The sequence below is a fragment of the Nothobranchius furzeri genome, chromosome 1 (genome assembly GCF_043380555.1).
Source record: "Nothobranchius furzeri strain GRZ-AD chromosome 1, NfurGRZ-RIMD1, whole genome shotgun sequence".
Lineage (NCBI taxonomy): Eukaryota > Metazoa > Chordata > Actinopteri > Cyprinodontiformes > Nothobranchiidae > Nothobranchius > Nothobranchius furzeri.
In genome coordinates this window covers 31,955,742-31,976,948 of record NC_091741.1, presented here as the reverse complement: position 1 = coordinate 31,976,948, position 21,207 = coordinate 31,955,742, and the positions used below count along the sequence as shown (strand labels likewise).

The window sequence follows — 21,207 nt, the reverse complement described above, 5'->3', positions numbered from 1 at the left end:
CGACTTCATGGCCATGCTGAAAAACACAGAGGAGAAGTTCATCTGTTCCCAGAGCTGTTCTTCGTCTTAATTCTCAGTGCAGATAGGGGGAGTGTGCATTACTTGTATGTGTGCGTGCATGTAGTTACATGTATGCATGTGTGTGTGTGTGTTTGTGTTTGTGTTTGTGTTTGTGTTTGTGTGTGTGTGTGTGTGTGTGTGTGTGTGTGTGTGTGTGTGTGTGTGTGTGTGTGTGTGTGTGTGTGTGTGTGTGTGTGTGTGTGTGTGTGTGTTTGGGACCAATTCTATAGTATGATATTATTTATATATTTTTAGGACCCATACTATAGTATGAAATTATTCATACATTTTCAAGACACATACTATAGTATGATATTTATACATTTTGTGGACACACATTATAGTGTGATATTATTTATACATTTTTAGAACCCATACTATAGAATGAAATTATTTATATATTTTTAGGACCCATACTATAGTATGATAGCATTTATACATTTTTAGGACCCATACTATAGTATGATATTTATACATTTTCAGGACAGATACTATAGTATGATATTTATACATTTTCAGGACAGATACTATAGTATGATATTTATACATTTTTAATCCCCATACTATAGTATGATATTTATACATTTTAGGACATATACTACAGTATGATATTAATTATAAATTTTTAGGACACATTCTATAGAATGATATTATTTATACATTATTAGAACCCATACTACAGTATGAAATTTATATATTTTTAGGACCCATACTATAGTATGAAATTATTTATACATTTTTAAGACACATACTATAGTATGATATTTATACATTTTAGGACATATACTACAGTATGATATTAATTATAAATTTTTAGGACACATTCTATAGAATGATATTATTTATACATTATTAGAACCCATACTACAGTATGAAATTTATATATTTTTAGGACCCATACTATAGTATGAAATTATTTATACATTTTTAAGACACATACTATATTATGATATTTATGCATTTTAGGACACATACTATAGTATAATATTATTTATACAATTTTTGAACACATACTATAGTATAATAAATATACATTTTTAATTCCCATACTATAGTATTATATTTATACATTTTTAGGACACATATTATTGTATGAAATTTATATATTTTTAGGACCCAAACTGTAACTGCTGTTGCTGTTTATTTCTTCATTTATTCATTTTCCCATTTGTAAGACACTGGGTTGGTTGTGTTTCCTGTAATTTTATTTTGAAAGCTACATGAGCTGCTCTGCCAGCCACACCCTTAATTTGATGACTACAAGCCAGGTGTGAGGAACACACACCGCCTGGATGAAGTGCTGGCAAGCAGACAGCTAATGGACTGAAAACATTCAATTTTTTGCTAAAGGTCTAACTAGAGAAAGGACTTAAAGAAGGACAGATGGATTTCCTTTGTGTTTTAAGCAAAACAGCCAACGAGGTATTTATTTGTCTTTATTTTGTTGCACATTATTGTATATGTTTTAATTGGACTATCCTGTATTTAGTTTCACGGTTTAAGGGAGGTCTGAAGAAAGGAGGACAGAAGAGGTCCACAATGAAAGGACGTCCAATAAACCCGTAAAGAAATCACTTGCGTCTGTGTTGCTTGGAGGGAATCACAGTGAAACTCGCCTGTTGTCAGCAAACGCAGTGAAGCATCAAGGACCAGCTGATCTTCATCTCTTGGACAACAGTGCAAGGACTGGCAGATAAGTGGCCTATTCACACATAATTAAAGAAGCCAATAAAGACTTTTGGTGGAAGACTCTTTTGCAACAAGAAACTTGGTTGATGAAAAGATTGCTGATTCAAATTGATGTTACCAGTTATTTGTTGAGTACATATTGAACTGAAACTTGTTTTTAATGTTGCATGTTTTCCAAAGGTCAAAAGAAAATGTAATTTGTTACATATTTAATACTTGAAAGGTAAAGGTGTTTCAGTGGAGTGTACCAACTGAGTTCCACATTGGATGTTTGAAATTCTAAGCACGTTTATTCATTTCAAAATCAACATTTCCTAGTTAGACAATTGTTCAGCCATGTCAGAAAGAAATGAGCCTGCAGATGAGGAGGAAGAAGGTGCAGAGCCACTGCGAGAGGAAGAGCAGCTGCTCAGAAGTGGGGCATGCCAACGTACTCTAACAGAGAAGGGCAAGGCACTACAAGAAGAGAAAATTAAAGCTCTTGCACAAAGATTCAACTACATTTACAAAAAAAGGAAAGCACACGTTAAATTCTTTAAACATTCGTCAAAACAGTCCTCAGAGCCTTTATCAGAGGGTCTACTTAATGATATCTTGGGGGAGGTTAAAGGGCTTTGTGCAGACATCCAGCGTGTTTATGAAGATCTGCGTAAACTCTCAACTCCAGCAAGAAACACGGAGAAGAGTAGATTTGTGTGTGGAGATTTCAAACGTCATCCTTTCTAAAGTTTCACATCACCTGGAAGGACAAGCGCAGGAAGAGGATCAGGTTTGGCCAGAAGCTGGCTCTTTTTGGAGCACAAGCAAAAGTGAAACCGAATCCATCACCTCCGTCATGAAGAGCGCCACCTCTGAGCATTCAAAAACTTCTTCAGTAAAGAGGCAAGAAGCGGCTGCGGACGCTGCTGCAAGCCAAGCTGTTCTAAAAGTGTTAAAGGAACAAGAAAGAGAACAACTGGAATTACAGCGCCTGGAAGCAGAAGCCAAGAAGAGGATAGCAGCTCAAGAGGCAGCAGCTAAACAGTGGCGCTTAGAGCAAGAGGAAGAAGAGGTGAGGAGGAGAAAAAAGAAAGAAGAGGAAGAAGCTAAAATGACAGCTAAATTAGAAGAACACACGGCTCTACAAATGGCTCTAGAAGAGAAGCGAAGGAGAATCAACCATCTAGAAACCATGAAAGAGCTCAGCGCTGCACAGGCAAGAATGCAGGTATACGATCAAGGATCTGACATTAAGAAAGGGGTCAAGCGACCTATAAGCCATAAGATGGCAGTACATGTTAAGCCATCAAGTCAAACAAGCTGTCAACAATCATCTATACCCCTTGTTCCACAACAACCTCTGAGTTCTTCCTCAAACCAGGACACTGCAGATTTAGTTAAGCTACTTGCAGATGCTTTAAATACAAACAGAATTCCACTACCCGAACCTTCAATATTCAGCGGGGATCCGTTGAAATACAGTGATTGGAAGCTGTCATTCCAAACCTTGATTGATCAAAAGAATATTCAGAATAAAGAAAAGATATACTACCTTCGTAAATATGTTGGTGGACAAGTTAAAAACGCACTAGATGGTTATTTCCTGCTGGGAACCGAGTCTGCCTATGTTTCAGCGTGAAAACAGAAAGATTCTGGCAAAGTTACCTGATTGGTTAACTTCAAGATGGAACCGAAAAGTGATGGAAATGGAAGAGGAGAATGGCCAATTCACTTCTTTCAGTCAGTTTGTAAGATTTCTGACCAGAGAATCAAAAAGACTTTGGAAACATCAAAAGGTATGAACTTCACCACTTCTGTGATGCAAGTACTGTAGGTTATGGTGTATGTACTTACCTCAGAGCTATCAACGAATTCAATGATATCCATTGCGCTTTAGTAATGGGGAAGTCCAGAGTTTCACCAAGTAAAGTTACAACAATGCCGAGACTGGAACTCTCAACAGCAGTCGTTGCAGTTCGAGTCAGTGACATGCTTCGGAAGGAACTGAAAATTGAAGACCTGAAGGAATACTTCTGGACAGACTCCACAATTGTCTTGGGTTACGTAAGAAACGATGCCAGAAGATTTCAAGTATTTGTCGCAAATTGCATACAAAGAATCAAGTCAAGTACAAAAGCTGAGCAATGGGCCTACATTCCATCTGAGGATAACCCAGCAGATCATGCTTCTTGAGGACTGATGGCAAAAGAACTAAGGAAATCCAACTGGTTCTCAGGACCAACATTTATCTGGCAAAATGAACTACCTGCTTCTAAATACAAGATAGAAGAAGTACACGATGATGATCCTGAACTCCGCAGGGCTTCAGTGTTTCACACAAAGGCAAAGGAGAGCAGATCACTTTTAGAGCGCTTTGAGAAGTTCTCTTGACTGGTCAAGATTAGTGAAAGCTGTTGCCAGATTGAAGAGAGGAGTCGCGGAACACAAAAGGTTGAAACAAAGAACCAGTGAGGGTACAAGCTTGGAGGAAAGAAAATACGCAGAAATTGCTATTGTCAAGCTGGTTCAAAGGGAAGCATTTCCAGATGAGATACAAAGCTTAAAGGCAAAAGAAGGTGTGGTTAAAACCAAGTACAGCAAGCTGAAAAGGTTATATCCCACCTTGGATGAAGATGGAGTTTTGAGAGGAGGACGTTTAAATCAATCAGCATTACATCCTCACTTAAAACATCCAGTAATACTTCCTAAGAACAGCCATATATCCTATCTGCTTGTCAAGCATTTTCATGAAAGGATTCATCATCAGGGACGTGGAATGACCGTAAATGAGCTCAGAGCGAATGGATGGTGGATCCTAGGAAGCACCGTTGTATCAACGGTGGATAAAGCAGGGGGCGGGGCTTAAACGCGCATTCTAACCCCCAAATTCCACTACCTCCGCTCCGCTCCGGTCCGCCCCCGCCCTCCGCTGCCGCTCGCTTCCGAACTCAATTTTTACTGGTACCCGCTCTACAACGGCTCCGCTCCGGTGCGGAGACCTGAGGTGGGCAAATAAGCATGTGCGGGATTTTCGAGATCTTGCGATACAGTCCGAGCAATAAACGCGGAAGTTAGATCCAAACACCCGTTGTGTGGGAGAAGCATCGGCATGAACTGTTTAATCTGTCCATCATGTGTGTTGAGAGATCAGCAGTGTTTGGATCAACAAAGTGTGACTACTTTGATAATGGAAACTGTATTTATGGCTTACTTTTGTGCATTTAAACTTCAGCCGCCATTGATAGTTGTTAAAAGTTGTTAAACCTGTGCATATGAAACAAAAAACGCCTTTTGTTTATCGATTTATTGTGAAAAACGGAAATTGTGCCCGCTCTTTTTCCTGTTGGGCGGTTGTGATTTCTGTCCATTTACTGCGGAGGTGCTCCGGCGTCCGGCGAAAATAGGATCGATTCTATTTTTGCCGGACGCCGGAACAGAGGGCGGCGCACGGCGCTGCACTGCCGGAGCACGGCCGCAGTAGTGGAATTGCTCTGATTGACTACAACGGGACCGATTTTGCTCCGGCGTTCGTGTCGGAGCGGAGCGGAGCAGAGGTAGTGGAATTTGGGGGTAAGAGCATGGAGCGCACGCACATCAAAATGAAAGGGCAAGGTGAGCAAAGATGATGAATAACTGTATAGAAATAACGGAGAACAGATATATGAGTGGAGAGAATATCTTATTTGGAAAAAAAATTGCAGGTGAAGTAACATTTCAGGAGCGAATAAGAAGGGGGCGTTCCCATTTTGGAGTGGGCGTTCCCGTGTACAAACCTTTCAGCGGCTGGCCGGATGTTGCAGATGAGGAGCCAGCAGGAGGACCTTGTTGTGGCTACCTTCTGGATGGAAGTTTTGGTAAAGGGAGAACACAGGCGGCTGTGACCTCTGACCCTGCTGTGGACAGAGACATTTCCCAGCATGACATTCTAGCAGAGGTGTGACCAAGTCACCACTTTGCAAGTCACAAATAAGTCACAAGTCTTTCCAGTCAAGTCTCGAGTCAAGTCCAAGTCGAGTCCAAGTCCTTAACTTTGAATTTTCAAGTCATAATCAAGTCATCTGTCCAACTTCAATTTAATGACAATGATGATGAGTAAATTCCAGAAATAAAACTTAATTTATTCTCTCAAACAGCAGAAAGTGAAACAGATCATAAAGTGCTGCTGCATTCAGCAGAACAAGATCTAACCCAGAACCAAGAATGATTCATGATTTTTGTCCACATCGGGCCTCTTTTGGGCTAAAGTATCAAATATGCTCAAGTCATCATCAAGTCAACAGATGCAAGTCGATTCAAGTTGCAAGTCATGGGCATTCAAGTGCGAGTCAAGTCATAAGTCTTTATAGATTTTATCAAGTCAAGTCAGAAGTCATTAAAATAATGACTCAAGTCTGACTCGAGTCCAAGTCTTGTGGCTCAAGTCCACACCTCTGCGTTCTAGCACAGGTTCTGTAACCCATCCGGTTTCTTCAGGACTTAACAGAAGCAGTGGTGAAACCTGTGAAGAACTTGAGCCACAAAGAGGAACCAAAACCACCTGGTTCTGTTCAGACGCAGCTGCTGCTCAGTCATCTAGTCTGATGTGAGATTTTCTGGCCTGTGTTTGAATAGCGCCTTCTTAGGGTTCTACAACCCCCCAAGGCTCTTCAGTCATTCATCCATTCACACACTGGTGGTGATGAGCTACGATGTAGCCACAGCTGTCCTGAGGTGCACCTACAGGGCCGAGGCCTGCAGAACACAGGTGTCCCCAGTCGCTCCGACCACCACCAGCAGGTGAGGGGGTAAGTGTCTTGCCCAAGGACACTACAGCAGCATTCTCTGTCTGGAGCTGGGATTGAACCGACAACCTTCTGATTACGAGCCACCCAGCTCTACCTCCTGAGCTGCTGCTGCTCCACAAAGTGGCCAAAAGTACCTTATGAACATTCTGCATTTACATAGCCAGTTGATCAGTAGCATTACAGGTAACCATGGCAACTGAGATGTATGAAAAGGCCATTTCCCTGACGCCAACATCTAGGTGTTTATAGAGAGTACATCAGGAGGTAGAACGGGTTGTAGGATCAATCCCGTCTCGCTGCAGGGGCCTGCTGTTGTGCCCTTGGGCCAGACACCACCCCACCCACTGGTGGTGTACAGCAGCCTCACCTGTCAGTGAGCCCCAGGGCAGCTGCAGCTATGATGTAGCTCATCCCCACTAGGGGGTGCATGACTGTTGTACAGCACCTTGGGGGGAAGTTCTACAGGCCACACAAGGGTCACCCTCTCACCACTGCTGCACCAGTCAGGTCCACACTTTCTCCCACGACTTGAGCAGCCGATGGTACTGATTATTGATCCTGATAGCTGATTATTGATCCTGATAGCTGATGGCACTGATTATTGATCCTGATACCTGATTATTGATCCTGATACCTGATTATTGATCCTGATAGCTGATTATTGATCCTGATAACTGATGGCACTGATTATTGATCCTGATAGCTGATTATTGATCCTGATAGCTGACTATTGATCCTGAAAGCTGATGATACTGATTATTGATCCTGATAACTGATGGTACTGATTATTGGCCAACTGATGGTACTGAGTGTTAGCTAACTGATGGTACTGATTATTGATCCTGTTAGCTGATGGCACTGATTATTGATCCTGATAGCTGATTATTGATCCTGATAACTGGTGGTACTGATTATTGATCCTGATAGCTGACGATACTGAGTGTTAGCTAACTGATGGTACTGATTATTGATCCTGATAGCTGATTATTGATCCTGATAACTGATGGTACTGATTATTGATCCTGATAGCTGACGATACTGAGTGTTAGCTAACTGATGGTACTGATTATTGATCCTGATAACTGATGGTACTGATTGTTAGCTAACTGATGGTACTGATTATTGATCCTGATAACTGATGGTACTGATTGTTAGCTAACTGATGGTACTGATTATTGATCCTGTTAGCTGATGGCACTGATTATTGATCCTGATAGCTGATTATTGATCCTGATAACTGATGGTACTGATTATTGATCCTGATAGCTGATTATTGATCCTGATAGCTGATGGCACTGATTATTGATCCTGATAGCTGATTATTGATCCTGATAACTGATGGCACTGATTATTGATCCTGATAACTGATGGAACGGATTACTGATCCTGATAGCTGATGGAACTGACTATTGATCCTGATAGCTGATGGCACGGATTATTGATCCTGATAGCTGATGGTAGTGATTATTGATCCTGATAATTGATTGTACCGATTACTGATCCTGATAGCTGATGCCATTGATTATTGATCCTGATGGTACTATTGATCCTGATAACTGATGGTACCAGTTATTTATCCTGATAGCTGATGGTACCAGTTATTGATCCTGATATCTGATGGCATTGATCATTGATCCTAATGGTACTATTGATCCTGATAGCTGATGGTACTGATTATTGATCCTGATAACTGATAGTACTGATTATTGATCCTGATAGCTGATGGCATTGATTATTGACCCTGATGGTACTGATTATTGATCCTGATAGCTGATGGCACTGATTATTTATCCTGATGGTACTGATTATTGATCCTGATAGCTGAAGGTAGTGATTATTGATCCTGACAGCTGATGGCATTGGTGATTGATCCTGATAACTGATGGTACTGATTATTGATCCTGATAACTGATGACACTGATTATTGATCCTGTTAACTGATGGTACTGATTATTGATCCTGATAACTGATACTGATTATTGATCCTGATGGCATTGATTATTGATCCTGTTAACTGATGGTACTGATTATTGATCCTGATAACTGATATTGATTATTGATCCTGATAACTGATGGTACTGACCATTGATCCTGATACACAAACTCTTTTCATTTTTCAAGTAAAATCCCAACTTAAAAGCTTTAAATGGAAACCATCCAGTGTCAGGAGGGCATGAAACATCTTCCTACAGTCGGTTTAATACACCAGCCGAGAAACGAGTCCAAGTTCAGGTCAGAGTTTATTTCTGCAGGAACTGGTTCCAACCATGACAACAAAGCAGTGATGGTTGAGGACTCCTCCTACTGACCACTGCTGCTGGCCTCCACCTTCAGGTCTTTGGCGATGAGGGCGGAGGTGACTGGGTGCATGGCCGCCCGATGAGCCTTGAACACCTGGACAGCTTCTTCTTTGTATTTGTCAAAGTGAAAGACCTCCCTGAGAAGACACAAAGCTCCAGTCAGATGGTTTCAGCAGTGTGCAGAGATCCGGGTCCACCTACACACCTGAAGAGAGGCCGGGTGAACTTCATCCTGCCCTGCTCGGTCGCCATCTTTAGCGCCAGAGGAACAGCTTCCTCCCATTTGGACCGAACACACAACTTCAACCATCTGAAAAACAGCAGCCAATCAGTACACGGCCTCACAAAGAGAGGGAGGAGCTTCAGCAAAAGCAGCCAACTGTTCACCTGAAGCAGATTTCTGAGTTCTTAAAGGCATTGAGGTTGTAGACCTCCTGCATCTTCTTCACATGAGTCAGAGGGAGGGGGTCCTGAAACAAGCCAAACACCAGTTGGGTTGGGCCCAAAACCTTTGCTGTAATTGAGCCCGATGGAAGGGTCTGACCTCCAAGTCTTATTCTATGAACCTTCTACAAGCCGCTACAGACGCTCCACCACCGATCCCAATCAAACGGATCAGCCACAAGGTTCTACATCCCTGCAGCATGACTCAACCCGAAGCTCAGAGCTGGAGGAGCTCCTGGATGAGGGCAGCAGCAACGCCTCAGTCTGAAGGAATGTTGCTGCTGCCACCAACCATCCAGCAGATCTAAAACATCCGAGCTCTCACACCAAACGCACTAAAGTTGTGACGTTTCTCTGCCTTTTCCCACGGAAATGGACGGGTTTTGGTTGGTGGCCGAAGCCATGCTTCTGCACATTTTCTATGATTTCACTTCTGGCGGATTCTTCTTTGTTGGCGTCTGTCAATTTCTTACAGTCGACGGCCCGGGCACCAACACTAGGAGTCTGATTTTAAAGTTCTGAATCATTCCGGGAAACCTGACAATTAGTCCCAGTTCCAATCGCGGCTCAACCCTAAACATCAGTCAGTCCAGGTGCACAGGACACCCCACCCTACCCTACCCCCTGGAGCAGCAGCGACAGGAACTCGATCAGCTGATGGGACGACAGCGCGGCCGCGTCCGACTCCTGGAAGCTGCTCAGGTCCTGCTCTTTGGCCTGAAGGGCAACAAAAACTAGACTCTGAATCCAGAACACCAACTAGAGAAGATCCAGACCAGGACCAGTTCTCACCTGGAGCCACCTCTGACTCAGAGCGATGCAGGTGTCGGCCAGCGTTGTATCATACCTGCAACACAACAACCAATCAGAAGAAAGCTCTAACAGACCACACGGGGGTCTACCCAGATACACCTACTGAGGTTGGACAGGTGGCATCCCAGGAGTAAACATCCAGGCATTCCAGTCCACTTGGTTCAGAACATCCACCTGAGAGAAAGTGTGTTAGGTCACTACCATGGACTGCATTCTGAGTCACCTGAGTCCAGGTGTTCCTCACCTTATCCTTAAAGTAGGAGAAAAGGTAGTTCTTCCAGTCATCCGTGGTGACGCTGCTGTAGGCGAAGAGCTGAATGTAGGACTTCACAAAACCCATGAAGACCTCTGGGAGAGACGACCAGTAGGTGCATCAGCTCAGGATCCAGAACAGGTGTGAACAGGAATGTAAGGATTTACCTGGTCCTCCCATAAGCTCCTCCAGGTGGTACAGCAGAGCAAAGCCCTTCTCATACGGGACCGAGGAGAAGGCGTCATCTGGATCCACGTCCTGCAGACTGGGGACCAGGTTGGTCAAAGGGTTGTTGGCTCCAAAAGTGTTCACCTGAAGATGTAATGCACAGGTGAGGCAACAGGTGAGGGAACCAAATCACAGAATCTGAAGCAGGTTCTCACCGAGTCCTGCAGCTCCTTCCAGCCCCCCATGGCTTTAAACTGTCTGAAGGGTTCCCCTTCCATACACCTGCCTATCATCCTCTCCAGGTAGACCGTGTGACCCTCGTTCAGCCTGAAGGGACAGGAACACCTGGATGTGAGACCGGACCGGTGGGTCGGAGCAGAACTCACGTTTGGTAAGGTACCAGAAGTGTTCCCAGGTCTTGTTTGTCACCAGGTTGCCGGTCCAGCTGTGGGAGATCTCGTGGGCGATCACCTGAGAGACACGACAACAGACATGAACACACCTGTAACAGGTGATGCTGCAGGTGAGGGGGCGGGGCCAGGGGTTCTACTCACGTTAGACAGAGACCTGTCTCCAGCCTGAGAAGAGAGACAGGAAACAGCTGATCAACAGCATGGTCACATGAGTCAGCAACAGGTGAGCTCAAGGTGTGTGTTTACCAGCAGAGTGGGCGTGGCAAAAGTGAGACAGGGGTTCTCCATGCCCCCGTATGGAAAGGAGGGGGGCAGAACCAGGATGTCGTACTGACCCCACACATACGGCCCGGCCAGGTCCTCTGCTGTCTTCAGCATGGTCTCCGTCTAACGGACAAGTGGACACCAGGACAGGTGAGTCCATCAGGTAAGTGACAGGAACAGAAAGGAACGGTTGCCATTAAGGGTGCAACGGATCATCGTCATCTCTACGGTTCGGCGTGCACGCGGTTGGAGGGTGGCTCACGTGGAGGACGGAGGCGCTACCTGTTCCGTCCAAAGGAGAAACGCACAGCGGTGGTCATGGCGGCGGAGGAGAGACACCTGCATCGTCTAGGTGGCGTGTTCGGGAGCGTTTAGGCTCCCCTGTAAAACACAACAATGATACCGACGGTAACCTGAGCCTGACCCGCGCCGCACTCACACCTGTGAAAGCAGGGAGGGGCTTGAACACAAACACGGTGGGACCTGTAACTGCTGTTGGACAAACCTGTTAAAGAGGACCAACGAAAAATAAACAGCGAGGAGAGACCGTCACCTTGTAGGGCAAGCCGTTTTAACATTTAATCAGCAATCAGACCTCTGAAACTCCTGCCTTTAGTCTGCTGATCCGAACGACGAACCGATCCGTGACTGAGAACCGTGATACGATCCGAACCGTGCCACTTTTGATCCGTCGCACCACTAGTTGCCATGGTGACGCACCTCAGAAAACTCAAACGCTGCTTTATCCACAAACTCCTTCTCACACCAGACTCTGGACCTCGGGCCAATCTGCCTGTCAACCAATCAGAGGACAGATGCTAGCACCTGCATAGGTGGCCAGGTTAAGTCAGAAAATCGGTGAGACGGACACTACCTGCTCTCCAGAGCTCCAACCACGATGGCGATCAGGTAGGAAGGCATGGGTACCTGAGGACAGGGGTCAGGCAGAAAAACCAGTCACACCTGAGGTCAGGTGCGGTTATCTTTAGGGAGAAGACACCTACTGGCTGTCTGAACTTGTAGATGATCCGACCACTGTCCTGAGGATCTACCTTCTGCCCGTCTCTCACAGCACTCATCACCGCCACCAAGTCCTTGGGGACAGACACCTGGGGGACAAGTGAAGAGACCAACCTGAGACACACTTCAAACTACAGATGTGTCGCACCTGAGGAGGTTGGTTACCTGGGCGTAGTAGGTGTGTTTGATGGAAGGACTGTCCTGACAGGGGATCATGCTCCTGCAGTGGTGCGCCTGTCAGACGAAACGCAGGGCACAGCTGAGTATGATCAGAGGACTGTAGCAGGCTCAAACGAGGACAACTGGACTTCTGTCTCTTAAGACATTTTGCTTTGTCACTTCTAACGGGAACACGTGGAGTTCCCTCGTTAACCTGGAGCCGTCATCCAGCCAAGGACCTGGATGACGGAGGAGCTTCAGCAGCAGACCCATCAGAGGACGTCCTGGTCTGACTGGTTTCTTCATATGAACTCAAACAGCAACGTGCTGTACTTTAGTCAGCGAGACGAAACTGGTTCAGAAACAGGAAGTGATGCAAACAGCAAAATCTCCAAAGTTTCTAAACATCAGAACAGAGGAAGGAAGCAGGTCTTGCACCATGTGCTGTCCATCTGGCACCTTTCTAGCAGAAATACCAGCGTCCATCAGCTCATCCAGGTGAACCCTACCTGGAAACTACTAGTCAGGCTGCTCAGGTGCTGCTGCAGAGCCCCATCACCTCTACAGGGGGCAGTGTTGGAACGCATCGTGTGTTTTTAAACCCTCACTGAGTTCTGACAGGTGAGTCACCTGACACTGGCTGAACAGGTATGGCTGTTCCTTCCCGGCGGTCTGCTCAGGTGAGAGCCACTGCAGTGCCGATGCTGATGGAGACGTTTGGTAGGTGACCTCCACGATGACATGCTGGCCCCTGATTGGTCCAGACAGACATGCTGGTTATGTTCAACAAACAGTGGGAAAAGTTGGCAAACAGGAGCTCAGGTTACCTGGACAGGTCAAAGGGCAGCGTGATGTCCAGTGGTGTCCCCTTGAAGCTGTGCTTGTCTCCCAGAGCAAAGCGGGCTGGCTGCTGGTTGACAGACACAGTCTTGATGTTCAGGTCTCTGGTGTCCAAAGTCTGCAGCGAGTAGAAGATGTTTCATCACACCTGTTGAGTCAGCGCTACCTGCTGCTGATAAGACTCTGTCCCCCGTCCTACGGGACAAGGTCCACATGCCAACACTGCTCCAGAAACGCCTACACTAAATGTTTACTGACCTGTTTACCACCAAGTGTTCTGGAAATGACCTGAGAACAGGCGCCCACGACAGGTAACCACACCTGTCTGTAGGGCTGGACCAAATGATCCCATATGGGTTAGGGTTAGAGGACAGAACTCAAAGTATCAAATCTTAACATTTCTCTGCTTTTAAATGAAAGACCAGACCTTAAGTTCTGCGTTTGACTGGAGTTAGATCCAGCTGCCCGTCTGCGCTGCCTATCCAGGACCGCTGCTAGTGAGACAGTAGTCTACATTACTTCACTACCGCTACAACTCCCTTTAAGGAGTTAGCTGGCTGCACTAGCCGGGCTGCAGCTAGATACCGGACCAGCACCAGAACGCAGGAACTCATCACATCTTCACTGGCTTCCAGTTCCTTTCAGAGTTTGATTTGGAGTCTCTGCAGGGCTGTGCTCCAAGCTATCGGTCTGACTTCCTCACTCGTTACAACCCTTCACTACACTCGCCATCACAGCGACTGACTAGTCGCTCCACAGGTGCACTACTCGACTAGAGGCCGGCCTTTCTTGGCCCTTATGGAAGGATCTTTGCTTCTGCGTCTGATGTGAACGAAGGCTTAAGCCTATACCTGTTCTCCAGCTCCGCGAGGGGGAGACACGCCCGGACAGAGACCTCGCCACCTCTAAACCCACGTTTGCCGTCACTTATGTCCACGAATAAAACGCTTGCTGCGTACTTTCACTCCTCCAGTAACTGGTAGAGGAAACAATCGTATTTTTAGAGCTTTAGCATGAAGTATTCTTCAGCTGCTCCATCTCTGCCGCTAGATATCCTCGGCTCTCTGTGTTTTTGAGCAGTGGCGGTGCTGTAGACGTCAGCAGCGTCCTGACCAACCACAAGCTTGCGTTCTTCATCTCACCTGATGGATATTTAGAAAAGTGGGCTCTACTCCGCCCGTCCTGGTGAGCCTGCTGGAGAGCCCTAGCAAGGACGGATAACGGCGTAGCGTGTCTCCATACTGAAGAGCTGGGCATCGATTCAAATTTCAGGAATCAACTTGATTCTGAAGAATTAGAATCCATTATCTCGATCTGATTGGATCGCCAAATAAATGAAATATTGGCCATTTAAAAAGGCTGATTGGCCCAATCCTTCAGTCCAAATGGTGATGTCACAAACATGCTGTCACCAGAATTAGAACCAGGTCCAGGTCAGCCCCAGAGGAAGGGAGACGTGTCAATAACTCCATCAGTGGACTGCTATGGGAACACGAACCTAGGGCATTATTAAAAATAACACATTAAGAGTTCATCCAACAGCTGTAGCTGCACACACACACACACACGTGTGTGTTTTATATTTACACTGGACTCACTCAAAACTAAAGCTTTCTAGCCATATTGGTCAGATATTTCTCTCCAGGGTTGACGTTCCAAGGTCCGAGACAAGATCCCCGTCTGGACCACAGATGGTTGGGACAATACTTATTTAATTATGTGGCACTTTTCGACCTCCATACTTCACGCGTCTGCCGTTTTTATGGCTTTTTTATGCATTCGTGCTACGTCTGTCATCATTAGCAGTGTTTTCTACGTGCACCAAGTCCCGAACACGGTGAGGGAGCTTCGGAAGGGCGTGTGGAACGCTTTAGCTCCTTTAACTTTGTCCATGTGCAGCACAGACTCTCTGTTGCTCCGCGCAGCAGCGCCACTCTTCCTGACTGGATGAGAGAATATCTTCATCAGTCGGCCATTACCAGACAAAGAGAGTCAACAACGACCAGGCCTGTCTTCCCCTCTAACATTGGCCCCATGTGTGCTGGGTTAGGGCTTTTAGAGCTTTTAAAGCTCTAAAAACTCAGAATATAAACACCAATAGTGTTGCTCAGACTACTGAAGTTACACATCTGCACCATTTTCTGGTGTAAAGCAGGAACTTCATGAGGGATCATATCTGCAGGTGAGTGGCCGAGCCAGGTGGAGGTGCGGCTGCCTCACCTGGAGACCAGTGCAGCCACGTAGTAACCTGCTGACAACGTTTTTCAGCGTAGCCATCAGCCACAGCTGGTTCTACATGAATGTGGAGCAGAGTTTAACCTGAAGATGGAGACAGAATTACGGTTTTGGGCTGAATTATTACATTTAATGTAAGATGCACCAAACTGCCACACTAATGATTACACACGTGTGCAGCACCATTACACACTCATCTGTGCAGGTTATCAGCAACACAGGTTCATCCAGAGGTCACTGGCCCTTTAAGCAATAAAGTAGATTTAATGTGTTTGTAGATAATTTCACACGCTCTTTACATCATTTGGTGATGAATTCATCCGTCCATTCTCCTCCGCTTATCTGGAGTCCGGTCGCCGGGCAACAGCCCAGACTTCCCTCTGCCCAGCCACTTGGGCCAGCTCCTCCGGGGAATCCCAAGGCGTTCCCTGGCCCGCTGAGAGACATAGTCCCTCCAGCGTGTCCCGGGTCTCCCTTTGGACCTCCTCCTGGTTGGACGTGCCCGGAAAAGCTCCCCTTGTTTTAAAATTAACGTGTCCCTGGTGGATAAATTACTTCAAAACACAAACATGTGCGGAGCCGTTTGGGAGTCGGTTAATTTTAGTGAGCCAGCGGTTCTCTTACGAGCCGCGGTTCCCACCACTACGACGCGGTTCCCACCACTACGACGCGGTTCCCACCACTACGACGCGGTTCCCACCACTACGACGCGGTTCCCACCACTACGACGCGGTTCCCACCACTACGACGCGGTTCCCACCACTACGACGCGGTTCCCACCACTACGACCGGTGAGCACGTGTAGACGTCGGTCAGGAATCCTGGAGCTCGCTCACGACTCATCTCTGGATGGAAGAAACCAAATCATTCTTCATTCCATTCAATCCTAGTGAGGCTGCCCATTTCCGGTGGAGTAGCCCAGGAGGTAAATGGAAGGTTGCAGGTTCGATTCCAGCTTTGAGTTAGGGTAGCCCACCTTACCTGCCGGTGGTGGTCGGAGGGACCGGGTGCGCCTGTGTTCAGCTGCCTCACGCCCTCAGCGCGCCCCTGGGCAGCTGTGGCTACACTGTAGCTCATTCACCCTGTCACAGGGTGTGAATGGGTGAATGTTACACTTATGTAGAGCGCTTTGGAGTCCTCTGGCTCTGAAAGGCTCTACAAGTGCGGCTCATTTCAGATCCGTCCCACAGAGGCGGTTTAGCGACGCTGTCACCGGACTTTACCGAACAAAGTTAAACACCGGCTCATGTCCGAGCCGACCAGACACCCGCGGTTTGTCACAGCCGAGCCGCCGTCGGTCGGCTGTAGATCAGAACCAGAACCGAACTAAAGTGTGGGGTAAACTGACAGACCGGACTCCGGGTAACTTTGAGCGGCTTTAGGGTTAGCTCCAGGCTAACAGAACCGGTACCGCAGGTGACCGGAGGTCCGTTACGTTACCAGAACAGAGAAGCGGTCCTCGAGTGCTTCCACCGTCAACTGCACTTTTCCTCTGATCACGCGCTCATCGAAGTCCACGTGCAGGAACAGGTTCAGGTGTTTGGTGGAACACCTGGAGAAACAGGTGAAGGAGCAGGGGTCCATCATTCCGATGTGTCCGACGGCAGCGAGAGACTGAAGACAGACTCGCCGCCGCAACACTACCGGAGAGCGCTGCGTCACCCCAGCATCCGGGCCGACCCTTCCACAATAAAACAGGCGAAAATCCATAGACCCCACGTGACCGCTACTGCCTAGGGCGTTAATGAGCGGTGGCGCCGCCATCTTGGATCGGTCGAGCTCCCAGTCTTTGACAGAGGTGTTGAAGTGTCAGCGTGTTAAATCAACCGTAACACCTTAAACTCTGAACAAGTGTCACGCATGCAGCTCCGATGCAGGACACATGTTTTAGCGTTTTTAATAACAGTGGCTTTGCTGTGGGTGCATATGTGACTCTGGTCCAGAGCTCATGTCAAAACTTATAGAAACAGTTCATCCGAAAAAATCAGTCAAACAATGAGACTCTAAATTATCAAAAATATTCATGCAACAGGTGTAAGAGATCTGTGGCAGGTATAATTAACCCTCTGGAGTCAATCCACGCGTTATGGTGCGCTTTCACATTGCTCCTGTTATTATGCAACCAGAAAACCACTTAGCATTATGATTACAGGTTGTTTTGACAAAGGAGGCTTTAAGCTAAATAAAAGTTGTGATTTAACATGTATATCCAAGTAAAAGTGGGAAATTTAAGGTAAAGAATTCATGCCAAGATAAAGGTGCTTTTGCGCATTTGATCTGTGGCAGATGTAGAGCGAATTTCTGCCAATGGCGTTCTCTGTCAGATCTTGCTGCTTTTCACTGTAAGCTAGGACTCGAGAGTCAGAAAAAACAAGACCAAGCTATATCTATAGGCTGAGATACAAACCCAGTCACCCAGTCACAGAATCACTCACAATTGGTTCACCAAATGACAAAATCATGCGTAAATAGTTGCTAGGTGTAGGCAGTGAAAGCTTTCTGCTTCAGGGAGAGAGCTTAATGCTGCTTCCAAGGGGACAAAGTCAGGGAGGACACCCACAGAATTTTAATTTATTCACACTTGGGCAACAAAAGTCGTCGTCATCGTCTTCCTCCGCTTATCCGGGTCCGGGTCACGGGGGCAGCATCCCAACTAGGGAGCTCCAGACCGTCCCTGGCCACCTCCACCAGCTCCTCCGGCAGGACCCCAAGGCGTTCCCGGACCAGATTGGCGATGTAACCTCTCCAACGTGTCCACGGTCGAGCCGGGGGCCTCCTGCCGGCAGGACATGCCCGAAACACCTCCCCGGGGAGGCGTCCAGGAGGCATCCTGACCAGATGCCCAAACCACCTCAACTGGCTCCTTTCGATCTGGAGGAGCAGCGGTTCTACTCCGAGTCCCTCCCGAATGTCCGAGCTCCTCACCCTATCTCTAAGGCTGAGCCCGGCCACCCTACGGAGCAAACTCATTTCGGCTGCTTGTATCCGCGATTGCGTTCTTTCGGTCATTACCCAAAGCTCATGACCATAGGTGAGGATTGGGACGTAGATCGACCGGTAAATCGAGAGCCTGGCTTTCTGGCTCAGCTCCCTCTTCCCCACGACAGATCGGCTCAGAATCCATATCACTGCAGACGCTGAACCAATCCGCCTGTCGATCTCCCGATCCCTCCTACCCTCACTCGTGAACAAGACCCCGAGATACGTAAACTCCTCCACTTGAGGTAGGACCTCTCCCCCGACCCGGACTTGGCAAGTTGGTTCTGGTCGGCAAGATGGTGCCTGTGCTTGGCTTAGCCGCGGTCACCGGCCACTTTTTCAAACTGTTCTCCACTAACCTCCTCTTTTCCATCTTGCTCCTGTCTGCGATCTTCTTCAGTAGTGTCCCTGCTACCATCTCCTATGATCGCCAGATTGTTTTGTCCTTCCATTCGTTCACGATCGCCCATGATGCACAGAGGATTTACCATCCTGTTTGCTTCCGGGCCAGTGCGCCGCTCAGGTAAACAATCGACGATCCAGAGCTGCGCACCTCTAGCATGTTTATCCGGTCCCGGGAAAACGTCGGAGGAAAAGAGGTAAACGAGCAGGAATCCAGTTGAGAATAAGACTTCTCTTAAAGCGTGGTTTATCTGGTAAACATCGGCGTGATCTTCTAGCTTCTTGTCCTTTGTTTGGCGACCTGAGCGCCACTTCCGCATTCCCGCTAGGCCGCGTTGCAACGCGGTTCATCCGTCCAAGTTTTTTAAGGTGGGTTTATCCTCATTCCTCAGTGGTTTCTCCTCCTGTTCCCTCCATAAGTGGTTTTTATAAACACCGTGGATCTAACCCTGCTAATTTACGTCCACTAACTCCAGCTGTTTCTGTAGTTTCTGATTCCTCCACCTCACTCAGCATGGCTCTATTAAACACCCGCTCTGTTAACAATAAGTCCTTCCTGCTCAATGATCTAATTCTGTCTAAAAACCTGGATTTTCTGTTTCTGACTGAAGTTTGGCAGCAAACATCTGATTATTCTGCTCTGATTGAACTCTGCCCGAGTGGTTATTCTGTTCTTAGCCAGCCCCGGGGTTCTGGTCGTGGTGGAGGCCTAGCTGTTGTTTTCAGAGACCATCTTCCATGTAGCTCTACAACCTCTGGTCACTTTGCTTCCTTTGAACTGCAGCTGATTAAAGTCGGGCGTAAGGACCCGTTCTACTGAGCTGTGGTCTATCGTCCACCTGGTCCAAACAGTTCTTTCCTTTAGGAGTTTAGTGACTTTCTATCCTCCACTGTGAAGCTGTCCAGACTGGTGATTGTTGGTGACTTTAACATCCACGTTGATGATCCCTCTGATCACTTTGCCATGAATTTCTCCAGCCTTATGGACTCCTTCAGCTTTACCCAGCATGTTTCTGGCCCCACACACACCAGGGGGCACACTCTAGACCTTGTTTTTACCCTGAGTCTAAATGCTGACAGTGTTTGTCCTGAGGAAGTTTATATTTCAGATCACCATTGCATTTTCTTTAACTTGTCAGTTTCTCCGTCCCCACCTCCTGCTCGCCGTATGGTTAGTTCTCGTTTTCTTAATGAGAGCACAGCTAGCAATTTTTCTGCTGCTTTTGATCCACCCGGTTCTTCTGATAACGACCCAGATTCCTTAACTTCTCAGTTTAACGAGCACTGCCTCTCCATTCTGGACAACATCTGTCCTGTCAGAACCAGATCAGTTCCTGCAGTGAACCCTACTCCCTGGTTTAATGACAGCCTTCGCAGCCTGAAGCGCCAATGCAGAAAAATTGAGCGTTTGTGGAAGAAAACCCATCTCCACGTCCATCTGCTGCACCTAAAGGATCTTCTGACATCCTTTAACTCTGCAGTCAGAGACGCCAGGGTTTCCTATTTCTCCAACCTGGTGTCCCAGAGCAAAGGGAACCCCAAGGTGCTGTTTACCACCATCAGCAGCATCGTCTCTCCTGCCTCTCCTACAGCCTCCATCCACTCTGTTGCAGACTGTGAGAACTTTCTGTCTTTCTTTGTGGACAAAGTCAATAAGGTTAGATCTAGCATCTCTCCTTCAGCCTCATCACCGCTTCTCCCGACTCCAACCAGGCCCATCATCCTAGATAGCTTTGCTCCTGTTTCTTTGCCTGAGTTAACCAAACTAGTTAACTCTATGAAGACCTCTGCATGCCCCCTCCACATCTTACCCTCATCTTTGTTTAAAAGTGCTTTTCAGTCCATCGGTCCCAGCGTGCTCTCTATAATTAATGCTTCTCTGGTCTCTGGTCAGGTCCCTGCTGACTTTAAGAACGCTGTAATCCACCCGCTTCTTAAAAAACCGAGTCTCGACCCCTCTCTCCATAGCAGCTTCAGACCCATCTCTAAACTTCCCTTCATCTCCAAGATCTTGGAAAATGTTGTGGCTAAAGGGCAGCAGTAGCTCAACAGGTTGAGCGGGTTGTCCAGTAATCGGAAGGTTGCAGGTTCGATCCCGGCTCCGGACAGAGAATTCTGCTGTTGTGTCCTTGGGCAAGACATTTAACCCACCTTGCCTGCTGGTGGTGGTCGGAGGGACCGGTAGCGCCTGTGCTCGGCAGCCTCGCCTCTGTCAGTGCGCCCCAGGGCAGCTGTGGCTACATCGTAGCTCATCACCATCAGTGTATGAATGTGTGTGTGAATGGATGAATGATACACTGTAGTGTAAAGCCTTTTGGAGTCCTTACTCTGAGAGGCGATATACAAATGCGGGTCATTTATCATAAACAACTCACAGCTGCTCTTGATGAACATAACATCTATGA

General features: G+C 47.0%; 1 protein-coding gene across 1 annotated transcript; it reads right to left on the bottom strand.

Annotated features, from left to right (window-relative positions):
• Positions 1-8,733: 8,733 nt before the first annotated feature.
• lta4h (leukotriene A4 hydrolase) lies at positions 8,734-17,200 on the bottom strand. The gene is made up of 19 exons (XM_015941040.3): positions 16,862-17,200; positions 13,174-13,304; positions 12,977-13,097; positions 12,353-12,421; positions 12,172-12,276; positions 12,042-12,094; positions 11,888-11,960; positions 11,150-11,290; positions 11,045-11,068; positions 10,891-10,961; positions 10,706-10,817; positions 10,490-10,634; positions 10,314-10,417; positions 10,173-10,243; positions 10,049-10,103; positions 9,878-9,973; positions 9,200-9,282; positions 9,018-9,122; positions 8,734-8,949 (listed from the first exon to the last, which is right to left on the bottom strand). Exons 1-19 carry the CDS (start codon positions 17,183-17,185, stop codon positions 8,814-8,816), a joined length of 2,019 nt encoding a protein of 672 aa, XP_015796526.3. The 5' UTR covers positions 17,186-17,200; the 3' UTR covers positions 8,734-8,813.
• Between the last annotated feature and the right edge of the window lie 4,007 nt (positions 17,201-21,207).

What these genes read in the sequence shown, in the direction of transcription:
- lta4h (XM_015941040.3), bottom strand. Translation starts at nt 17,185, where the DNA reads ATGGCGGCGCCACCGCTCATTAACGCCCTAGGCAGTAGCGGTCACGTG. An exon ending in AACTCAGAAATCTGCTTCAG is followed by an intron (nt 9,123 to 9,199) that starts GTGAACAGTTGG and finishes GCTGTTTTTCAG; the next exon opens with ATGGTTGAAGTTGTGTGTTC. An exon ending in TTCACCCGGCCTCTCTTCAG is followed by an intron (nt 8,950 to 9,017) that starts GTGTGTAGGTGG and finishes GTGTCTTCTCAG; the next exon opens with GGAGGTCTTTCACTTTGACA.